Source organism: Lacerta agilis, chromosome 6 (assembly GCF_009819535.1).
Source record: "Lacerta agilis isolate rLacAgi1 chromosome 6, rLacAgi1.pri, whole genome shotgun sequence".
NCBI lineage: Eukaryota > Metazoa > Chordata > Lepidosauria > Squamata > Lacertidae > Lacerta > Lacerta agilis.
In genome coordinates, this window is record NC_046317.1 from 64,895,580 (window position 1) to 64,920,537 (window position 24,958).

Here is a 24,958-nt window from a genome sequence, read left to right on the forward strand (position 1 = left end):
CCTCTCTCCGCCCGCTTGCGATTCCTAAACTGCCTCAGATACTAGTAGACATGGAAAGCCCTATTCTCCATGAATTTGGCTAACGCCCTTTTAAATGTTGGTGGCTGAATGCCACACTTTAATCAAGAGCTACATTTCTTGCATTAACTCTCCGGCACAGTGCTCATATTTATCTTTATGCCCACTTCTGAAGCAAATATCCAGGTCTTGTGTGGCCCGCTGGGAAGAAAGAGCTGCACGTCTGGCCCCGTAGGACCTTCAATGTGGCGGTTCCTAAGATTTTTTTTTTTTTTTTTAAGCTCGGGGTCTTCTTCGCTGCGTCTGTTCTTTGAGGAATCTCTGAAACCGACAGATGCTAGCAGAGGCAAAAAGGCGACGTTTCTGCGCGGCTGTTTCATTCCGCGTTCTGGTTTACGGCACAGCCCTCAGAACGCCGGCCTCAGAACGCGCTTGGCATGCTGGGGATTGTAGTCTCATGTGACGACTAAAAGCGCTCCTGGGTACCGTCAGTTCCTCTGAGGCGAGACAGGAATGCTGGGAAGTGTAGTTTATGCTCCGTCCTGGCCGCTACCGGCCGTCGTTCGCCCTCCTCCTCCTCTCAAGCTTGGGCCATGGCGGATGCGGCCGGCTCGGGCGGGCGCTCCAAAGTGGCGCCCAGCGTGGATTTCGACCACAGCTGCTCGGACAGCGTCGAATACCTGACTCTGAACTTCGGGCCCTTCGAGGCCGTGCACCGGTGGCGCCGCCTCCCGCCCTGCGACGAGTTCGTCGGGGCTCGGTGAGGAGGCTGCTGGGCGGTGGGGGGGGGGTGTCGCTGAGGGGGAGCCCCGAGGGGGCGGCGGCTGACGGGTTATCGGAGGGATAAATAAGGCCGTTTTCTCTTTTTCGTCCTCCCAGCCGCAGCAAACACACCGTGGTCGCCTATCGAGACGCCATCTACGTCTTCGGCGGGGATAATGGGTGAGTCCTCCTCCCGGGAATCGCGTCGATCCCTTGAATACCCCGTTGCAGGCGGCAGTTTATAATCCCCAGGTCTTGCTCCCAGGTCGCCTTCGCGTTGGCGAGGCTGATGCCGCCGTCGCTTTCTCTCTCCCTGTCCCATGTGTGCCTTTTAGCAGTGCGTTGGGGGGAAAGTTTCCACAAAGTCCCCAGCCCTCCCCATCACTGTCTGCTTACCAGAAAGGCTCCCCTGTGGAATTGTTGCTTGTCACGCGCTTATATGCGCAGGAGCCCCGCTAGTGGGGGGGGGGGAAGCGAGTGGCAACCCTAAACCCAACTGGAAAGTGTGCGGTGATTGATGGGGAAGGGTTTTTTTTTTTTGCCGGAGAGATTTGCCGTGCAAATCAAAAGCTACGCTTGCAAATCAAAATCTTTAGTTACAGGTGGGTAGCCGTGTTGGTCTGCCACAGTCGAAACAAAATAGGAAACAAAATAGGAAATTCTTTCCAGTAGCACCTTAGAGACCAACTGAGTTTGTTCTTGGTATAAGCTTTCGTGAGCTTATACCAAGAACAAACTCAGTTGGTCTCTAAGGTGCTACTGGAAAGAATTTCCTATTTTGTTTCCTATTTTGTTTCAAAATCTTTAGGTTTCTGATGTTTAGTATCTAAAACAGGAAATAGGAAAAAACAAATAGCAGCCCAGAGGAGCTGAATTTGCTGTTGCTTGCTGTTGCGCTTTGGGGGTGACGGTAGAAGTTATGTGAAGATTATTATTATTATTTCATTTTATAATGTATATAAAACAGAGAGAACAGTTATAACAACAGGCAAAAATTAAAAGACGAAAAACAAAGCTATAAAATAGGCATGTAGTAGTTGCATGTGAGTTAAAATAACAAATAAAGACTTATCCACTTTATCAGATCATCAAGCATCTTTCCAGCTTTGCCAGGCTTGTGACAGGGGTTGCCCTGAAAATAATGGCTCCTCTGTATGTGTCATAAAAGAATGCCAAATCATATTATGTGTCTAGAGGTTGGGGGGGCGTTACTGGATTGTTGTTTTTATTTTGATTACCGGTATATATTTTGTGGTTTTATATTTTGATTTTGTTCTGTGAACTGCTCTGAAACCTCCAGGTATAGGGCAGTATATAAATTCAATAAATAAATAAATAGTCCTTGTCAAAAGCTCAAATTATGTGTAATTTTAGCAACTTTTCACAAATTACAGTTAACAGAGATCAACCTCTAGTTTTGGTTTCTGCTGAATATAAAGAAGTTCTGGCACAAACTCTACTAAGGAAGCAAAAAACCAAACGCCTATTTATTATCTTTTGGTTTCTTATGTTTGGTATCTAAAATCTCTGTTAGTGATAAGAGCAATCCAGGCAATATGGGAATAATAATGTTATTATGGGTAATATTAGTATAATGGGTAGCATTAACTATCAACACAAAGATACTGGCAGCATATAAAACTAACAGTAAAAACTGAGTATTGCCTTGTCTCCAACATCATTCCGCACTCTCATGGGGACAATAATATTGAACCATATTAGTCATAAGCTGCTTCCTCTTAGCCCATTCCCAGCATTATGCCATCTTTGCCATCTTTATCCACAATCTAGATATGGCTGTCCAATAGTATTCAGCAAGAACTGTTGGCAAGGCTGTTGAGTGGTTTAGCCTACCAGGATTATATTCCACTGATCTTGCGCTGACTGCCAATTTGCTACTGAGCCACATTCAGAGTGTAATGACTTTTCAAGTCCTGTACAACTGGGGATTTAAGTATTTGAAGCATCGCCTTACATATTGATGTGGTAAGATCATTGGTGGGGGACAATAGAAGTCTACCATGCAGGAAGCTGGGAAAGGGCCCGCTCTGTGGTGGCACCTCAACTATAAGATGCTCAAGGGTTGGGGATGATGCCTGCAAATTACTAAAATCATGAATTTTCCTTCACTGTCTTGTATGATAAGTTGTCATTATTGCCACTGTAATAAAGAGAAGGCAAAGATAGCTAGGAAGAATCATTTGCAAACAAAATAATCCTCTGTCCTGGTGTTGTTATATGTCTCCTGTAACTGCTGAAACTTGGTAAGATATTAGAAGTGGATATGCTGGAAGAAATTAATTTTTAAAAGCATCTTGATTATAAAATTGGATCTTGATTATGGGATTCAAAGCAAGTGGTAGAATTATTGTGGGAGAAAATTGCAATCTTGACTTAGTCCATGTTGAGGGATGGCAGATCTGTATAATTTCTCAAAGCAATTTTCTAATAGAGACGAATGCACATTATATGTGTGTGGCAAATTAGTAAACAGTATTTAAATCCAAATTATGATAGGCATAGCATAGCCAGGACGGTTTCAGCAAATAATAAATGTGTGATATTTTAGCAAATCATTGTAATAGCTGGTAAAGTTAATTGTAATATAAACAAGTGGTATAAATAGCAACATTCACATATATTGCTTAGCCATTGTTTGGGTTAACCATGGTTCAGAAAACTTCAAGCCATCTCACAGATGAGAAAACATACTATGGCTTGTTTCACCAAATCTTGGTTTGTGTTTTGTCTGCTCTTTGTCTTATGCCCCTGTAGCTTGTCGAAGTCTGGGACAGAGTAGCCAACAAACCAATGTTCGTCAAGATGGTTGTATTCAGACAGAATGATAGGCCATAGTATAAAAAAGCCAAGATTTGTAACCCACCAACAAACAATGGTTCAGTATTTTGGCTTGTTGCCAGAAAACAAATCCTGGTAAGCCCATAGGCTGGTTCAAATATTCAAACAAACTATACTTTGGTTAAACAAACCAAGGCTTTGTGTTGTGAGTGAACCAGGCCAATGTGAATTACTGTGTTTTCTCTCATTTGTTTTGGGTACAGAGCATCTCTTTTGTACTGTCTGCTGCTTAGAATGGTTGGGGACTAAAAACTAAATCATGTGGAGGCCGGCATTATGCCTGTATATTTCATGTTATATCTGAGGATAACTGTATATATTATTTCCCTTATTCTGAAGGAAAACCATGTTGAATGACCTATTGAGATTTGACGTGAAGGACTGTTCTTGGTGCAGGTACAGCTATATTTCTAGTGAATATTTCACATATTATTTTGGCATCCATTTTAAAGCCTAACTGATTAGACCTTCTAAATGGCTGACAAAATTAGATATTATTGGCATGCTGCATTTTTTTAAAGGCTAATGTATACTTGATAACTATTTACCGTGGGTTTGTAATCAAATTACATTGAAGTGTTATAGATGGGGAAAGAAGGGCAATTTTGAAACTTGTAATAAGGCCTCAACCCTTTGTTTATAAAATTACCGGTAGGATATAATCCTAAACTTGGAAGTTTGCTAAAAATCTATACTTACAATAATGTTTTCCTATAGTAAAACAAAATATATCTAATGGCTGCTGTTTTCTGCAGTTCAAAGACTCTAAAATATTCTAATAAAATTCTCAAAATCACATGCATCTGTAACAGTGTGAAATGAACAAATTATTTAATCAGATTAGAGTCAATAGTGAAATAGAAAATGCACTTAAAATGCACACCAAACTATGAATATTTAAATATCCTTACAAATAAAATATTGTCACATTAATGAGTACTCTTGCATTTGTAATGCTTTGTGTTACATTGCGCAGGGCTTTTACTACAGGGACTCCTCCAGCACCCAGGTATCACCATTCAGCAGTAGTCTATGGAAGCAGTATGTTTGTATTTGGTAAGTTATTAGTAAGCTACATCATTATCTGTGAGCAAGTCTGAATAAATATACGTTTGAGGTCTCGCTGGATTTGTGAAAGGGCTGTCCAACAAATACTAGTACAAAAATTGACAACTGGAATCATAAAAGTTTTTGTGCCATCATATAATAGATAATTGCCAATTTGCTAGTTTTATAGAGAGGGTACACAACTTAATTCAAATGGGTAGCATGAATATGTATATCCATATTCATATTAATTCTTGATAATTTATGTATTCAGGATACTAAAATATATGAATAATGCTGTATTGAGCAATGGAAATTATAGATGATGGTCATGAATGCATACAGATGCAGTAGATCAAAACTGTGTGTGTGTGTGTGTTTGTTTTAAAAAAGCATCAACTTAAAGTTCAGCCAGATAAACATGCCTAATAACTTTTTAAAAAAATTACCCAGAATTATCAGGTGAGTCTACCCCAGAACTTGGTTATCAGCTCTTTTATATGTTGCATCTCATGGGGACAAAACAACACAGGGCTCCACCAGGCTAGTATTTTTGGTATATGTAGTCTGCAACATGCCATTGATGCCAAAAATAGTGCTTTAGTGGTGGACTGGCCACCCGGCATTTTTCTTCATTCATTTTTCTGTGAGACTTCCCCAGTGTTACTGCATTATTGCCATCTGGAGGGACATTCCTATTACACTTGTGGTATACAGCTACAAAATGCTGACAATTTCCCCCCAACTGATTTGTGGAATTCAATGTTTCAGGGTATTAGTAGGAGTTTACGGGACACACACATATTGGAAATCAAACAGTACATTTGCACTAAAACATTTGCAGGTTCAAACAGTATAGAAAGCAGGATCATGTAGAAGTGCCTCAGTATAATCATGGGCAAAAATCATTAGGCATGAGTGCACAATAAAAAAGACATTGTATGAGGCCATAGTCTGTCAGCCTGTCACCTTACCATGTCTGCCTCGCATATTATTACCCAGCAACAACAGCACCTTAATGGCCACCTTTTACAAGGTGAAGATGACTCCATGGCTTTTTCCTTTAACTTCCCCAGCACCCTGTCTGCACATACATGGAAATGCTCTGGTGTCTTTTAGGCTATACTTCATCTGGTAAAAGAAAAATATGTAACTTCTCCAGGTTTCTCCAGTTTTGGGCTGTGTTCTCTACTGATACCTATATAGCTGTCTGCACCCCAGTTGGTTTGCCTTGTTCAACTCCATAATTTTATTAAATAATATTTTCAATCTGAAATTGCCCAATATCCCTTATACTGTAATCACATTATCATCATCTAGGTGGCTATACTGGAGACATCTATTCCAATTCCAATCTGAAGAATAAAAATGATCTTTTTGAATACAAGCTTGCAACTGGTCAGTGGACTGAGTGGAAGATTGAAGGAAGGTAAAAGCCTGTGCATCAGTGTAAACCATTTAAAAGGAGATTGTTATTATACTATAGTGAATAGGATTGTAAAGCCTGCAAAGATAGTTGCAATTTATTGTCCTTTTTTATAAAAAAAAGAAAGCATCAGTGATAGTCAGCCAATAAACAGCAGCAATTTTTGCACTGTTTAAATTAAGTAAACTCCACTCATGGAGTTTTTAGGACCCCACCCCCAGTGCTATGCACCACAACCTAACCCATTCAGCAGGGTCCCTGACCCTCAAGCAGTACCGTATTGTGGGGGCCCCAAGGGGGCAATGCCCACATGCCCGCCCGTCAGCTCACAGGTGGCTGGGTGAGTGCAGAGAGTGCTCTTCACCCTTTGTGCCCCTGCTCTGGTCTGGCATTGGTGAGGGCAGGGTTAGCACACTCCATCCCTGCTGGGGGGGGGGGCAAGCAGACAGCGCTTTGCCACTGCCCTTGAGAGCCTTATGTGGGGACTGCCATGCTGTGAGTAGGGGGGCAGGAATGTTACCTTTTCCCTTCTTCTGGCATTTCTCTAGATTCAGTTCTTAAAGTTTAGATACTACTAACCACTTCTTTAGGCATCAAGGCAAATATGGGGGGTGGGGTGGCGAGATATTCAATGGAAGTTTACTCAGAGTGGACTAATTGAAAATATTGGATCTCACTCAGATGTGTTCATTTATTTCAGTGGGTCTGTTCAGAGGAAAACTTAGTTGAATACCACATATTGCCTTTATTATAAATGTGTGTTCACTGTTGTCATGTAAAATGATTGATAGGTCTGTTCTTATTTCAGATTACCTGTTGCCCGGTCAGCTCATGGTGCAACAGTCTATAGTGACAAATTGTGGATCTTTGCAGGATATGATGGGAATGCGCGGTAGGTAGCATTTTTCTGGTCTCTTCTGGTTCACACACAATAATCCAGCTTCAGTATTGCTCAATATGAAACAGGGTTTTTTGGCTTTCTGAGTTGTAACAAAAACTCTTCTCTCTTAGGACATCTGTGCTAGGTCCTACTGTTTTCTTAATTAGTATTTTAAGTTTAGAGTCGGACCATGATGACATCTAGAAACTTGTTAATAAGACCTGATCTGGCATGTGTGCAGCTTATTGAACAACTGAAACTGATGTGAAGGAAGATCAAATAACATGTTTAAAGTAGTTTTGTGTAAGGGGTTCTAGTGGCTGCTCATGAGTAACCAAGCTGACTCTAAGCTTCTGAAACTAAGTTCTTTAATGGTGCAAATATTTACAGTGCAGTTAAAGAAAAGATGTCCAGCTCATCCTTTGACAGAGTCTGGGAATGACCCCTTCTGGTTCTTTGCCCAGCATAAAAGGTGCGGGATACGGAACCCCTCTGCGTCTTTCCCCTCTGCGCAAAAGGGGAGACGGAAGGGGTGCTTCACTTCCAGCCTCTGCTCGGTGCGAGGGCTCTCCTCCCCTGTCACAGCCCTCACTCCTACTTCCTGCTCCCATCTCCTCCTCCTCACTCAAGGGATCACTGCTTCCCCCACTGGATGAAGATGAGTTGCTCAGCATCTGACATGGGAGCTCGCGATACTGATAAAGCCCTGGCACCACCTTGCCTTCCGGCGAGGGCAGTCCTCTGACATTTTGAAATATGTTCACTGTTGGGAATTGATAATTCCCATCCTTTAGAGCCTCTTATTCAGACAAGAACAAACTAGAAGTAATATACTTTGTGCCAAATGCCTTGCCAAGCACTTTTATTTATTTAAACATTAGAAACCACATTTTCATAACATACAGAAAGGCAGTGTAACTCATAAAATGAGGCAAGAGTATGAGTTCCACAGGACAGGGCTTGCCACACTGAAGGCTCAGTCCCTAATAAAACGCTGGCTGACGTCAGGAGTGTGAGGAGCAGCACAAAGTAAGTGGCTAATTCCCATACTGTCTCTCCATTTCATATTCCCCTCTCCCCACTGCTGCTTTTTGTAGGGGGAAAGGTGAGAGAGGTTTGTTGCATGCATGTATCTGTAATGTCTTGATTGGTCTTTATTCAGTCTCCAAATTGGAAGGAATCTTAATTGTATATATGAAAGGAGTAAAATATACTCCAGTCTGGTAGTGATCAGCTTTTAAAGAGTATTTTAAAATTGATCTTTCCTCTTGATGCAGACTCAATGACATGTGGACCATTAGTTTACAAGACAGGGATTTAACTTGTTGGGAAGAGGTAAGAGGAATGGATATTTTAAAAAGTAACTTCATTTTAGTGCTTGATATAGTTTGTGTCACTTATCTGATTGAGAAAAGTTTAGTCTTGTCAAAATTATATTCCTCTGTAACAGTGAAGGTTAACCATTTCTCCAGAACACCCTGATGGCTTTGATATACATTTATAATGGAGCATTTGCCACACATTCTTTATTGAATCCAAGGGCCCATGAATTGTGGACTGGTTTGGGTTATCACAGAGCCTTCTCATAAAATCATAGAGTTGCAAGGGACCCCAAGGATCATCTAGTCCAACCCCCTGCAACGCAGAAATCTCAGTTAAAGCATGTATGAGAGATGGCCATCCATTCTCTTCTTCCAAGTTCTTTGCACTTGCCAGAGAATTGGAGAAGAGGGAGCTTGTTGTATCAAGAGCTTAGCAGCACAACATGAGAAGCCTTTCTCTTCCCCCACCTCTTTCAGGTGGAGAGGAAGGTGTCTTTTAGTGCTGAGCAAGGGTTCTTGCGACAGAACCATGGATACAGAAGGCTGTTTGGATCATTCCCAGTTTGGAGAAAATATGGAATAGCATGCTTTTTAATTTTAATAAAAGGGGAGGTTCATTCAGGTGGACCCAAATAGCTTGAGCCACCAATAGATATTGCTTACATACTTTCAACATTTCTTCACAATAACAAGGGCTATGAACTTACTAAAGCTGAATGTTTTCAAAGCTTAAAACTTTTTCAGGATTCTGAAATCTACTCCTGGATATTTGCATGACCAAAACTCTTACATTTTCATACAACCGAACACCTGTGCTGCTATCCTTCTCAGTTGATGTCTTTACCACTTAACTCAGTAGTTTAAGTTAAACAATGACTGGATTTTATATGTTTTGGTGTAGTAGTAAACAATGAATAGTTGAATTTGCCAAGAATATTCTTAATCCATATGCTTCATTGTTACAGTATAATTTATCGCTAACATTCAGTGCAAAAACTGTAATTGGCAATATCTTATTATTGAAGTCTCCAAAGTTTCAAACTTAGTTCATCATGTGACACTGATAGTAGAGAACCAATGTTCATAATTAGGTGTGTGCAGTTACTTGGATTCCACCTATGTATTTCCTGGTAGATTGTACCTTAAGTAAACAAGGCTGCAGTCCTATGCCTGCTTACATGAGAGTAAACCTCGTTGACCTCAGTGGCTCATGTTTCTTAGTGGAAATGTATAGGATTGTATTGCAAGATATTCGTAAGGTTTGTGTTTTTAATACATTTGGGGCATGTTAACAATTGCATGGTTTGCTAAGAACATAGTTGTTGTATATGTTTTGTATATGTACGGCATATGTTTGAGTGAGCAGTCCAAACTTGAAATTGACCTTTGGCTTAATTTCAAGATGAAATATGGTCTATTTTGTGTTGCTGCTTTTCAGATTAAGCAAACGGGTGAGATTCCTCCTTCGTGTTGCAATTTTCCTGTAGCTGTTTGCAAAGAGAAGATGTTTGTCTTCTCTGGTCAGAGTGGAGCAAAGATCACCAATAATCTTTTTCAGTTTGAATTCAAGGAAAAAATGTGAGTATTGAAATACCCAACCCAAACCAAATTGTGGCTGAATTGAAAACAATACAGGAACAACCATTTTGTGCATGTTCAAAGCACATGTGATGGTGCATGTGTGTGCCATTTCTGGACCCAGACGAGGGTGTAAAAAGGCAGGGTGGACTTATGTGTGCTCTGCCATCGCACATGACAACCAGGAAGGAAACCCCCACACAAATTGGGGGTTGCCTGTACTGTGAAATAGAAGTAGTTGAAGTATTTAATGTGAGTTTTATAATGTGCCAACAACAATATTGGGGGGGGGTGTTTCAATTCAATAGGAAAATGTATGAAAATACTAATAAAATGTAGCTGGTTGTCATTTGGACTGGGTGGAGCAGTTTTAAGTCTCTTCTACCTACCCCAGCACTGTGTCTGCTTTTATTTTTTTCTGCTCCCATCAAAATTAGTGGGACCTTGAAAGTATAAACTAGTCACTTACTCACACAAAAGCTTGTACTTCTTTCCCATATGTTGCAAATGTTTACATTTATTGCTTACAAACAAAATTCATTGTACCAGTGCATTTAAAATAAGTTTAAAAGAAATAGCACAATTGTATGTCTGTTCAGAAATAAATCCCACTGTATTCAGGATTGTCATTAGGATTGCAGTCTGAGTGAGTATTGCATCTTAAACAAGACAACAGATCCAAAACACATAATATACACATAAAGAAAAGAGCTATAGAATTGATATCATACTACAGCTTGTGGTATGCTATGAGAATGAAAGATAACATAGTTGTGTATATGGATTCATGTGTGTCTTTAGGGATTGAGCCACTAAAACCTTTTGTTTTCTACTTCAGTTGGACAAGAATTCCGACTGAGCATTTACTCCGGGGCTCTCCTCCTCCCCCACAGCGGAGATATGGTCACACAATGGTTGCCTTTGATCGCCATCTCTATGTGTTTGGTGGCGCGGCGGACAACACATTGCCTAATGAACTTCACTGCTATGACGTAGATTCTCAGACATGGGAAGTTATCCAGCCAAGCCCAGATAGCGAGGTAAAAAAAGTATTAAGATTTAAATCTGGTGTGGGGAACCTTTAGCCCTCCAGATGTTGCTAAATAACCTCCCAGAAAGTTGTCGTCAGGGGAATGTGGCCTTTGGGTTGAAAAATCTTTGTGTTATATATTTGGCAGATACAATGTCTGTTCATGTTGTGTGTCTGCCCCCCCCCCCGACCTCCCCTTCTAGCTACCAACTGGAAGACTTTTTCATGCTGCAGCAGTCATCTGTGATGCAATGTACATCTTTGGTGGAACAGTGGATAACAACATTAGGAGTGGAGAAATGTATAGATTTCAGGTAACACGTTAAAAGCACTGGTGTTCATTTCATTTAAGATTATGATAGTTATCTTTTTCCAATGACCAAGTTTAACAGCAAAGAACAATTTATTTAAAAAAAAAATTATATTTGGCTTCATTCTAAATTGTAATGCGAAACTTTAATCAATGTAAGTTAAACCATTTCATCAACGTTTCAAACAATGTTCTTTAAATAACTCATCTTGAAGCATGGCCCTGTGACCAGGAAGAGAGTGCCACAACTATGTCAAATCCATAACAATAGCCTTAGGCAGCTCTCCAAAATACAGTAGTTTGATTTTGAAGCCAGTATGAGTTTGCACCCATATGAATAGAAAACAAAGATGCTTAAATGTAACATGAGCTTCATATTAATTTTTGCTGCACCTGGCTGATATATGCGACCTTCCCTGACAGAGCATATATCCTTCTACCTGAGCATGTGGCATCTCATCATAGAATCACAAGTACGTCATGGAAATGTGTTATCCTCTGCCTACTTAGCAAAAACCTGATTTGCAAATATAAGAAGTGATGTGGGTGGCTGCTTGAACACAGCTATTCTGAGATGGCTCAGTGCAGCAAGCTGTTCATGTGAAATACTTTTATTCTACCTATTCATATATTCCTGATTTCTATTTTTTTTTGTATATTTGTGTTGATGTATGTTGAAATTCACTAATACTACACACATTTCAGATAGCTTTCCATGCAGAGTTGCCCCCACTTGGTTATATGTCAAGTGGCCACCTACACCGCTGTTGGCACCTGTGAATTAGGCCTGGATGCTTCTTTCGCACTGCTCCTGTTCAAATGTTGTAAGTCATTCTACAGCTGGCTGCTATAAACTGCAACAATACATTGGGCCCAATGGCAACTTTAATAATTACACTTTTGTAATATGGCAACGCAACGACAGAACTTTAACATTTCAGACTTTTAACAGAATTTCAACTCTCATTTTCAGTTTTCTTGTTATCCCAAATGCACTTTACATGATGACTATGGAAGACTGTGGGAAAACAGGCAATTCAGTGACCTGGAATTTGTTCTTGGAGAGGTGAGCGTGTTCTAATGGAAATGTTGAGCAGAAGTTGTTTCCTTCCTGCTAAAGAGATACAGTTGTGATACAATATGACATCAGATACTTTTAATTATATACCTTGATGGAGAGGGAGAGAAACAGATGTTGCAAATTGGCTTTTTATGCGTTTTTTCACTTAAGACTTTTCTCTATGTATAGGTTATAAGGGTTGGTATGATAGTGGCATATTCCACTGTTATTTAGGAAATAGGGAAATGGAGTAGTACATTGGGAGAGGTCCAGTCAGAGTAGACCCATTGAACTTAAGTTCATTGATTTCTGTGGATATATTTGTAGTATGCTTAACTGGATATTGTCTATTATCTATGCTTGTCACTTTTTGTACCTCTGGTTTCAGGATTTTAAAGTTGTCAGCAAGAATATGTTAACGTTTGCATGATATCAACATGGATGGTGTGATATTGATGTTGGGAAATATTGAAATAATGTTAGGTTTATACTAGCTATTGCACATCTGTAGCAATCTCATTTTGTACAGGCACCTCCCCATTTCGCACAGTTGACAGGTGCATGACCGCTGATGCACGCGCCTGCAGAACGGGGCAGGCTTATGGGCTTCCCAGTGCCTTGGAACATAACTCCCATGTAAATGGGGAACTGCATGTATTTAAAATGAAAATAAGGGTGTTTTTTTCTGTGTTGCCTCTCATCAGCTGTTACTGCAGCAAGTTAAAAGATTTTAAAATTCAGCTATCTGTCAAATCCTATAACTGTCAAAGAATGCAATTCTTTTTCTCTCAACTGTTTGACAGAAGGAAGAAAGAGTGCGAGGACATACAGCCATTGTCACAGCCCGGTGTAAGTGGCTCAGGAAGAAAATTACACAGGCAAGAGAGAGATTGAAGCAGGTATGATTTGCTGAGAATGTTTCCTTGTGGGACGAATAGCCATTATAGCTGTCAATGTCATGGCATGCATTCTGAAAAACATTTTGAAGAATTGATTCTGTGGTTAATCTCATGACTTCCAGATTTGCAGTTTCATTGACATGGCACAGCAATTTCTATCAAAAAGGGTGACACATTATTTCTAAGTACCTATAGGTTTGTCTGGATAAATTGAAAGACAGAGGTTGTGATTGGATTCTGTTAACCTGGATGAGCACCTATGTCAGAATTGTTTGTTTTGTTTAAGAAACAGGATGTTCTGGGTCAGAGATAGCTAGTGTGATTACCTGAATGCTGTTGGACTACAACTCTCATTATCTCTGCACATTGGCCATCCTGGCTGGGGCTGATGAGAGTTCTAGCCTAACAACATCTGGAGAGCACAACATTGGTGACCCCAGTCTAGGTTTTTAGTACTGAAGTTACGTTAAAAACAAAAGTTGGTTTGCCTGATATTGTCTGTACATGGTTAAATACATGAATAGTTTTGGGGTGTTGTTATGCTGTAAGATTGCCCAGATGGTTCAGCCTTTCCTTGTTCCCATTGTGCTGTTAGAAATCTAAGCAAGATGTTGACGAAGAAGAAGGGACACCCCAGGTGGAGACAGCAGGCAACAATGTCAAGCTGTGCCGCCTGCAGCCGCTGCTGGAGGTGACCATCCGGGAAGCTGAAGCCCAGCCTTTTGAGGTGCTCATGCAGTTCCTGTACACCGACAAAATCAAATACCCACGCAAAGGTAGGGTAGCAGAATGGCTTCCTAGGAGAAGAAGTGTACATTTTCTGTCTCAGCCTCTTTCAGAGTTTATTCACATAATAACAATGTAGTTTCAATCCATAAACACATTGTTATTTATCTGTGCTTCAAGGGCATTTTCATACTATGCTAGTAGAGCCCAATTAAGTTATTTTTAATATTGGAACAGGGAACCTTTCCCTCCCTGCTGTCACACTTTTCTCTCTGTCTTCAGTACATGAAATTGAATTATTTTTTTTATATATTTTTGTGTTATACAGGGCATGTGACAGATGTATTGCTAATCATGGATGTGTACAAATTGGCCCTTAACTTCAAACTCTCACGATTGGAACAGCTGTGTGTCCAGTATATTGAGGCCTCGGTCGATCTGCAGAATGTGCTTGTTGTGTGCGAAAATGCGAACAAACTTCAGTTAGATCAGCTAAAGGTAGGTGTGCACAAGACTGTGAATAATATTTAATTTAAAAACCCTAGTCCAAATAGAACCAATCTAATTGGTTAAATCCCATTCTAGAACATTCTGAGGGAGAAAAGACTTGCTGGTAGATTCTTCAAAGATAACTTCCAGGAGAAATATGGCAGACTTGTGTTTTTCTTAAAGTGGTGGTGGTTCTTCAGATGACAAGCAACTATTTGTTTCCTTTAGGAACACTGCCTGAATTTTGTAGTAAAAGAATCACACTTTAATCAAGTAATAATGATGAAAGAATTTGAACACCTTTCCTCAGCTTTGATCGTGGAGATAGTACGAAGAAAACAGCAACCTCCACTTCGGACACATTCCGATCAGCCTCTTGATATTGGTAAAGTACCTTCCTTCCTGAATGAAAGATGGTTTGTGGCTCTTGATGAGTGTAAATAATGACCCTGATCCTGACTGTCTATAGTTGTTGCTGTCATTTAGTTCTGCTTGCACAACTACTTTAACTCTTTCAAGAGTTGATGTAGAACAAAATTCAGTAAAAATGTTATTTTGAAATAAAATGTATCTTAAGAGGATAGTGTAGTGGCACTTTGTAGCTTTTAGCAGGGAGGGAATGGAAATCTGATTGTTGGCTAGCTCTTATTGATGGTCTGACAAGAGGTTACCTTCCACTAAGGGTCATGAAGACCAGAGACCCTGTTGCTGGTCTTAGTAGCTGAGTTGAGTAATGGTGTAACTATTACCCAGATTGAGAACTGGAGTACCTATCAGTATATGGTTCTGCATACATAGTTAGTCCCATGGCATTTTATTGCATAATGCTGGTAGAGAGCCGTCCTTAAAATAAAACTCAGTGGCTTGCTGAAGAGAATCATGTGACCAAACTATAGGATAGGAAAGAGTGAAACTCTTAGATACCACTTTTCTGTTTGCAAATTCTATTTTTAAGCTATGCTAATCCCCCTCATTACTGATGGTGATCAATTTGGTTGATTTGAGCTGATTATCTCTCAACACCCCTAACAGTGTACTCTCCTATTTAACATCTACATTAAGCTGTTGTGAGTGGTCATTCAGGGATCTGGAGTGAGGTGTCATGAGTATGCTAATGGTTCCAGTTCTTTTTCTCTCTAACATCTGATTTGGGGGAGGCTGGGCAAACCTTGGACTGGCACCTGGATTTGGCAGCGGGCTGGACAAACTAAGTCAGAATTCTGACAAGACAGAAACACTGTTGTTAGGGTGGTTTCCGATTCTGGATCTGTGGATGTGCCTGCATCCATCTCTCTCACTAGAGACCAGGGGGCCTTGATGCCTTTTACTGCTTTCAGCTGGTAATACATTTGCAACAATTTCTAGAATGGAGTAGTCTGACATCCATGTGTTGGAAAATCCAGTTTGGATTGCTGCAGTGCACTCTACATGGAGCTGCCCTTTAGGTTGACCCAGAAGCTGAAACTCGTGCAAAATGTGGTGGCTTCCTGCCATCATATTACACCACTTCTGAAAGAATTTCGCTGGTGGCCAGTTAGCTTCCAGGCTAAGTTCTAGTACAAAGCCCTAAACAGCTTGGGACCAGGATACATAAATGACTCCTTTCATACCCAATCAGTCGCTGTGCTCTGCAGGTGAGGGCATCCTGCAAATACCATCTTATCAGGAGGTCTGTTCTGCACAACGTTGAAATCTGGCCTTTAGTCTGGTGGCACCTACCCTTTGGAACTCCCTCTCCCCCTTTCATATCAAAGAGGCACTGTTTGTTGTTGTTTTTTCGGTTCCTGTTGAAAACTTTCCTTTTTCAAAAAACCTAAGTGGAGATTTATATCCCAGACAGTGTCTGTATTGGCTTTGAAACTGTTATATATATATATAATTACTGTTTGTACATGTGCAGTTTTTTTTATATGTGGTTTTTGTTGTATTGTGAAGCCACTTTGAGATGCTTCATAGGAAGTTAAATGAAATAAGTACTGAGAATTTTGGACTAAATTTTCCTTTAATAATGTGATATTTTGCTTACTTCCTCCCTCAAAGGAAAGCAATATACATCTGTGACTCATTATTATATTATATTATATTATATTATATTATATTATATTATATTATATTATATTATATTATATTATATTATATTATATTATATTATATTATATTATATTATATTATATTATATTATATTATATTATATTATATCACCCTATACCCAGAGGTCTCAGCGCAGTTCACAGAAAAGATCAAAGATTCATATTCATTTGAACTATACATTGATCCATACTTGTGTGTTACATTTATTCTCTGTATCTTCATGTTCAGGAACCTCATTGATTCAGGATATGAAGGCCTATCTGGAAGGTGCTGGACTAGAATTCTGTGATATAACTCTACTCTTAGATGGTCACCCAAGACCAGCTCATAAAGCTATTCTTGCAGCCCGCTCCAGGTATGTTCACTTAGATGTTTTATTATGAGTGGCTGGGGCAACCCAGTCAGATGGGCAGGGTGCAAATAATAACATTATTTGGGGATCTCTCTTGATGTGTTATGGATATTGAATACACAGTGCAAAACAGATTTGATATCCAGGAACATCAGAGATCCATGTTAAAATAATTGTGCCCTCTGCCCCAGTTTGGATGTTGGCTTATATGCAGGGATTGGGGGAAAAGTATAAAAAGCTGAAATTTGCTCCTGTTCCCACAATCAGGAGTAATGTCAAACAGTCCCTAAGAAAGATAATATCTTACCATAGTCTTTAAGATGCCACAGGACTGTTGCTTTTGCTGCAACATACTAACCAGGCTACCTCTCTGGAAAGCATAAGTAACTTTGATTGTAAATTTGACAGGATACGTGTGCCACTACCACACTTAAACTACCAACTTTTGATGGAATGTTTTGCTAAGAATGGTTGCAGAAATTATTGGGGAATGAGAAATATAAAAGTAACTTTTTTTCTCTGGGATAGCCAACTTAGTGTGTTGCAGGGAAAACAACACTGTCTTGTTGCACCTTAAAAGATTAGCGTATTTATTACAGTGGAACCTTGAGTTACGTACCATCCTCTTTACAAATGCTCCGGGTAATGAGCTCCGCTAACCCAGAAGTAGGTGCTCCTGGTAGCAAACTTTGCCCCGGGATGTGAACGGAAGTTGTGCGGCAGCGGGAGGCCCCATTAGCGAAAGCGCAGCTCAGGTTAAGAATGGTTTCGGGTTAAGAACGGACCTCCGGAACTAATTAAGTTCGTAACCGGAGGTACCACTGTATAGTGAAAGCTTTTTTGGACCCGAGTCCACTTCATCGGATGTTTGATGTAAATTGGTCAACTTGTGCACACATGTGGGGAAGAGTGAAGTTAGAGGGGAACCAAATGCAAAAAGTATATTAAGAATTATGTAAAAGCAAAACAGATAAAGTGGCAGTTGACAAGACAACATTGGTTATAACACAAACATCCTGGCACTGGTAAGATAATCAACACATTGTGATAAAAATCCATAAGGTTGTATCTAAAGCAACACTAAATAACTTCTTGCATGAGTTGAACAACAGATTTGTAGACGGCACAGGGGGAGGATGAGGGCATTGTTCAAGTCACATTGTTCAAGTGGAAGTTATTCTGCTTATGCAGTTATTTAGTTTGAAACCACCCACTTTATGAAGCCACAAGGGACAGCATTGAATTTCTTGAAGAACTGTAATACGGCATAAGCTTTCATAGAGCAGAGACTACTTTATAGATGCATGAAGTATAATCCTAAAGCAAATTTGCTGAAGGAAAGTATAGTGAAATAGAGTATTAAGAAATAAATTTAGAAATGCTAGTTAGTTGGTACGCATTAATCATTGTTTGTTCAAGACATGATATGGGATGTGTTTCTGAAAAAGCTTGTTAAAATTCTGCATTTTGATAAGCCTAGACTTAAGCAATTTAATATATAAAAGAGGCATTTAGAAATGCCTTAGGCCTCCCACCATCCACTTTTCTTCTTGCTGGCTAAAAATTAGTGAAACAATCTTATGAAAAGCAGACAGTAGCAGAAAAATGCCTTAATTATTTTGGCTGACCCTGTTTCTTCTTGCATCACCACATTTGCATTTTTTCCAGTTACTTTGAAGCTATGTTTCGTTCTTTTATGCCAGAAGATGGGCAAGTTAATATTTCAATAGGTGAGATGGTTCCAAGCAAACAAGCATTTGAGTCTATGCTAAGATATATTTATTATGGTGAAGTGAACATGCCTCCTGAAGATTCTCTGTATCCTTTATCTGACTATATAGGCTGTATCTATTTCCTTGATACTTTTATAAAAATGTAGTTAACATTTTAGTGTTTCCAGTTCACACATTTTTCTCAGCTATAAATACGCAAAAACCATACTGAGGTGAACAGTAATTCTTTGTCAACCAATATGTTGTACATCTAGGCTAAGTATTTGAATGAATCTTGAAGGGTGTAATAGGATTTTGGGGGAAAGGCTAGCTTTGCATAGTCAAACAGAACAGTAAATAGAGTATGTTTTTTGTGAGCATTAACCTAAAAGCTCAGATGAGTTCATTTTTCTTTTGTCTCTCAGCATATTCCAAACACAGTTAAGTCTGGAGAATCACTGAATATTTGCTTTGGTTCTCCCATCTGGTCTAAAAATATAGGGTAGTTTTCCCAGGGCACCTTTCCCAGACTTTTTGTATAGTTTATGATTTTCCTTAGTGCTGTTCCTGGCCAAATTCCTTGGACAGACAAGCAGATAGTTTCAGTTCAGGAAGCCAGTTAGTTGGCAGTTTACTATAACAATTGATCCTCTTCAAGGACACCAGTTCTGGTTTTTTTTTGTTTTCCTTGCTTATTCTGTCTCTCCAGAATGTTTGAGTTCACAGAAAACGTGGAAACAGCTGCTGCATATATAGCATGGTTGATGTGGCAGTGCTATGCATGGCCCAGAGCCAAAGACAACTTTCAAGGAGGCAGCCAGCAGCAATTATAACAATAACACATTAGAGAGAATGCAGCAGACAGAGGTCAAATCTCTGTTCATCCTTATTGCCATTCCATTTAGGTTTATGGTACCTCTGTTCCTTGCAACTTGAAACATGAATTCTCTTTAACTGGCTTTTTTTAGCTACCTCTTTGCTGCCCCTTATTATTATGGATTCTACAATAACCGACTCCAGGCATATTGTAAGCAGAACCTGGAAATGAATGTTACTGTGGAAAACGTGCTCCAGGTACTTATTACCACCTAATCAGGAACTAACTGTAATTACAATTAATAACTATAATTACAATTAGCTCCTAACATATTTTTTTCTATGGAAACTTGTCAAATAAAAGGCCCATAAATTTTTGTCTTAGAGGTTTGTAAGATGAATTCACATTCCCAGATGAACATTACGGCCACTGCCTAAAGAGGGTTAAATGCACTCCTTCCCGTAGAAAATGGTGCATAGGTTGGGATTGCATCCGACTGGCCCCATGGTGTAAAGATACTCTACAAAGTGGCTAAATCCTTAATATATTTCTGCAACAGACTTGAGTTGATGCAATAGCATAGAAATTGCCCCAATTACTATTTTATTTTCTAAATGAAAACTTTTTAAATAAAGTTTTGTTTTTGTTTTTTTTAAAAAAAGAATTATTGATTGATTGATTGATTGATGAAGTTTTATGGAATTGCCCCAATTACTTTATGACTGCCATAAGTTTAAAAACGCAGGGTGCATAATCAGTATCTATTTCTATGCTGTTTTCTGCCTCAAATACAAGAAAACATAAAAATCCTGGGAGCGATCCTATACACAAGAAGCTGGCATAAAGCTAGCCTGGCGTAAATTAAGCCAGCGCAAATACACTAGAATTCAAACTCATTTCAGGAGTTGGGCTACAGCTGGCTGAGGCAGCCCAAGCCTGGCAGAGGGAAAAGAAGCTTTTAAAATAGTGTGTAAGGGCACCCTTTTGATGGCCTAATTTACACTCAGTTGCCAGTTTACTTGACTGAGCTGAATGCAACTCCCCTTTCTTAGGGTTTACATTGGCTTAAGAGTCACTGGGTTTGGCTCAGCCAGCTGGGTCCTGATTCAGCCAAGATCGGGGAGTTCTGCTGGTGTATCTGTGGCTGAGCTGAGGATGAGGAAGCCAGTGTAGCCTGTCTGTACTGGGAACCTCTCAGCACACCTAGAGATCTTTTGGATCCTAATCCTGCTCACCCCAGTGGATCTTACAATAGGATTGCACCATTAATCTATAAAGACTGCTCTTAAATAATTAAACATTTAAAGTGGTTTGGTTTGTTGTTGTTTTTTTAACATAGTAAAAATGTAGAAACTCTTGTTTCAGATTTTAGAGGCAGCTGACAAGACCCAGGCTCTGGATATGAAGAGACACTGCCTGCATATCATTGTTCACCAGTTCACCAAGGTTGGTTGGATGTTTTCTTGGGTTCTGGGCATCTGCTGTCCCCTTTCACTGCCATGGTTGAAAACAGCTTAAGGTAGTCCTCCATTTCATTCTTGTTCCTCCCTTTGGACTGTGTGCTATGCTTTTATAACTTGTCTTTAACATTGATAAATATATAGTCACTAACATGATTTTTATATGTTTGTGGTCGTATTTTCCATTTCTTCAGTACCTCTTTACCTTTTATTTGTTGTCTTCTTAAGTACTGACTGTTCTATGTACCTAGTTTCCATGTGTTTCATTTGGCCATATAGCATATAATCTCCTTTCTGGTAATGAAAACTCTCAGTTTTCTATTCCAGGGAAAAGATCTTCTGCAACTTTGCAAAATGCTCTTTTCATGGAATTGCTATATACTTTTGTGTTGGTCAAGATTAAAAAAAAAAATCTAAAAACATTCTGAGAATCTAAGAGACTTTAGATATGTGTTTCACAAGCAGGAGCTCTGCCACCCACCCCCAGACACACAGCATGACAAACTGCTCTTGAAATGCAGGGAATGTGATATGTCATAGAAAGGTCACCTGCTCAAAGTAACAAATCCTCAAAATTCCATATTGCTACCTCTAACCCATTCCAAGAGCCCAATAAGGATGAAGAAATGCATAACATTTAACAGCAGTGGAGCTGATTTGAAGTACCTTTGCTGTGTTTAATCCAAACATGCCTTTCCTCTCTCAGGTTTTTTTTGTGGGGGGAGAATCTACAGGGCTGTAGCAGAAGTTGTTGTACATTGGGCTGATGGGCTAGTGTCTGTGATGTCACTAAGAAACTGCCTGTCCAACCACAGACCAATTATGTGTGTGTGTGTGTGTGTGTGTGTGTGTGTGTGTATGTATGTCTGTATATATATATGCCTGTCTTCTAACTTTAAATTAAAAATTATTGGATAAACATTGTTGGTCTACAGCTGTCTGTCATTGCAAAGCCAGGAAGATCCCAAGCTTACACTGTGGCTGAGACTATCTATCTATCTATCTATCTATCTATCTATCTATTTATTTAAAAAAAGAAATCTAGCTCTTTGTAGGTTGACCGTTTTCTTTCAATTATTTACATTTTTACAGTGTTTTGAAATATTTATAAAACCTCTTTCTGTTGACTTCTGAAAAATATCATAAAATGAGTTCCAGAAACACCCTCTGCTTAGTTGCAGAGAGATGAAAACTAGAAGAGACTAAGGGAGATGCTTTTGGGGGGGGTGAAGGTTCCATCTTCACTAAACCCGCTTGCATTCATTATATTGGAATTCTGTTTCCTGAATAGATCAGTTTTATTAAGCTAAAGAAAGGTTGTTTTTTTTAAGAATAAAGCTTTATGCCTCATTACAAAATCTTGTTCAGAGTTTAATAAGTGTCAAACAGTGTTGTCGTCGTCCCTTCTCTGGAGTTTTATACTGTATTCTGTTATTTCTTTGTGTTGGAGACCTAACCATCCAGTACCATCCAGTACAATGCAGTACCTTTTTTCCTCCTTGGTAAATGGCAATTTCCACCAATGTTAGCAGCACTACTCTCTTTTATCCCTTGATAATGCTACTGTCCCCTTTTCAGGGAACTTTAAAGTCAAATACATATGCTGAGGGTATAATATTTCTGAAATAGAATTTTTATATATGAATAAGCCAATGTATTGTAATCTTAGTGAAAAGCTTTTTCCACCCTTGATGCATAAATTGGTGGATGAAACTAGCAATACTTAATGGTCAAGAGGGCATTATAAGTTTCTTGTGATTTCAGTGGCAGGGTTTTTTTTGGGGGGGGGTAAAGCTTTTAATTTTATTATAATGTATAGAAAACAAAGAGTACTGTATAACAACAGAAGAAAATATAAAGATGAAAAACAAAGCTATAAAATAAGCAAGTAGAATGAGTAGTTGCATGTGAGTTAAAATAACAAAGTCCAAGTAAAGACACTTGTGATTTCAGTTTGAGATGCAGAATGTGTTATTACTTTACACATACCCACACTTTTTTATTATGAATATCAGGTATTGACACATAATAAAAACACAACATGTTTTTGATGCTGTTTGTTTGTTTGCTTGCTTGCTTACTTTAGAAGTGAGATTGTACTGTCTGCTAGGAAAAGTATGGCTGTTGCTCAGGATTTAAAAGGAATCAATTAAAAGCAAGTCTGTTGCAAGTGCTGTGCTCTTTTAAAACTCTGGTTGCAAATGACACCAATGTGAAGACTTTTTAAAGTAGGGAAAATAATATATAGTTTCAAAATACAAGGATGCACACTTGCTTTAAAAAAAAAATCCTACAGAATCTTTTATGTTGGTTCCAATATTTAATTTTGAGATGTTTGAAAACCTAAGCCCTGAATGTGTAAATATGCTGGTACACAATGCTTAGTGCTCTTATGTGTATGTTTTAGAACAAATTAAGTGCTGTATGACATTAAAATGTAATAAACTAATAAAAATATACCTGTAGAAACAGGATACAATGAGGCTGAAAGAAGGCACTACAAAAATTGTCCATATGTCCTTGATGTTCATCAGTTCCAGCACAGCTGTGTGAGCTAGGGCTGATTGGAGTTGTATTCCAAAACATTTGTAGAACATCAGATGGGCATGGGCTATGGTGCCTAAAAAATAAACAAATATCATTTTTTTATTCTATGTGTTTCAGACATTGCTGTAGTTACAGTGAAAACTAATCCCCTCCCCCTCTTTTTTCCTCTTGAAGGTTTCGAAACTGCCAAATCTTCGGTCCCTCAGTCAGCCTCTCTTACTTGACATCATAGAATCATTAGCAAATCACATATCAGATAAGCAATGTGCTGAACTTGGCTCAGATATCTAAGATTTCCCATATTCTTCATATTGCACTTTTTCTTCAAGAGATGGCACTTTTCCTACCTGTACCACCAGTCTCTGTCTAACCTTTGTTACCATTCCACGTTGATCTGGTGAAGAATGTCCTCAAAGCATGGAAACCTTTGAATGTGTGAAAGGTAAATTTGAACCTGAACCTGACCACAGGGATGCAAAGAGAAGATGGATGATACAACAGTTCTCAGGCATGTTGGCACTACTAAGAAACAAGCCTGATAGAAATATTTACTTAACTTTATTACTGATAATGCCTCTTTGATTCTTTGTCCTTGAGAGCATCACATTTGAACCATGACAAGATGGTTTTATCCAAACACAGAAGTTGCTTCCTTTTCCCATCAGTACACTTCTGATGCCTGACACAATTCCATTTAATCAGGTGGATTAAGATACAGAAGCTGAAGGAAAAACGATTCAGTGCCTGATGTTTTCAGGTAATTATGAATGCAGTGGAGCAGCCAAAACTGTGTTCTGCTTCTCCGTCAGTGTAACAAGTCACTACATGGAGCATCTGTTGACAAGGTGCATCCAGCATATATTTGTTAAGTCGTAGATGTTTTTCCTTTCCCAGCATCTAAGCAGATGTCACCAAAGACTTTTCGAAACAATGTTATCCCTTTCATTGTGTCTGTTTATAGTTTAAAGGTTGAATATACTTTCTGAAAAGCAGAGTGGCAAAGAAATGCAAATGTATATTGGAATGTGGTGTGCTCTTGAAAGCCTTTGATGCAATCTTTTAATTAGGGAACATTAATGCCTGATACTTTGCACACTTACCGGTAAGTTCTCAGTATAGCTTGAAACATTCACATAGAAATTGATCAAATAAAAGTTGTCTCCTTGTTTGTCTGAATATTTTTTTTAAAAAAATATGTTTTTGTTAGCAACCTCAACATTCCCCCCCCCCCACTGCAATATAGCTGAATTGCTGGCTCGCTTTCTCACTGTACTGCTTTTAGAAACAAAAAATGTATCTGAATAAAGCAGACCTTTCAATTAACTAATAGAGCATGTTTTGCAGTTGAATCAAAATGTCAATTACAAGTTTCAGTAACAGAGGCATGCACAGGTATTCCATATTGGAGAACTCAGAAGATGATCTCAGGGTCCAGGTAGGTTCATATGGAAATAGGTATCTTGAGGTATTGTGGTCCTGAGCTGTTTAAGGCTTTATAGGTCAAAGCCAGCAGTTTGAATTGGGCCCAGAAACTAATTGGATCTCCAGTGCAGTCGGACCAGGATCGGTGCAA

General features: G+C 39.2%; 1 protein-coding gene across 3 annotated transcripts; it reads left to right on the forward strand.

The window, feature by feature from the left end:
- Nucleotides 1-577: 577 nt before the first annotated feature.
- LZTR1 (leucine zipper like transcription regulator 1) lies at nt 578-24,553 on the forward strand. 3 transcript variants are annotated; one of them, XM_033153167.1, is made up of 20 exons: nt 578-778; nt 898-960; nt 3,979-4,035; nt 4,616-4,695; nt 6,007-6,115; nt 6,921-7,004; nt 8,270-8,327; nt 9,753-9,892; nt 10,731-10,932; nt 11,126-11,236; nt 12,206-12,298; nt 13,096-13,191; nt 13,787-13,967; nt 14,246-14,415; nt 14,635-14,791; nt 16,726-16,852; nt 18,518-18,667; nt 19,530-19,635; nt 20,744-20,897; nt 23,560-23,683. In XM_033153167.1, exons 1-19 carry the CDS (start codon nt 612-614, stop codon nt 20,894-20,896), a joined length of 2,304 nt encoding a protein of 767 aa, XP_033009058.1. In that variant the 5' UTR covers nt 578-611; the 3' UTR covers nt 20,897; nt 23,560-23,683. The 3 variants fall into 3 exon arrangements, with proteins under 3 accessions (XP_033009058.1, XP_033009059.1, XP_033009057.1); XM_033153166.1 differs by having other exon boundaries at nt 579-778; nt 20,744-20,824; nt 23,560-24,553; XM_033153168.1 differs by lacking the exon at nt 18,518-18,667 and having other exon boundaries at nt 20,744-20,824; nt 23,560-24,553.
- The last annotated feature ends 405 nt before the right edge of the window (nt 24,554-24,958 follow it).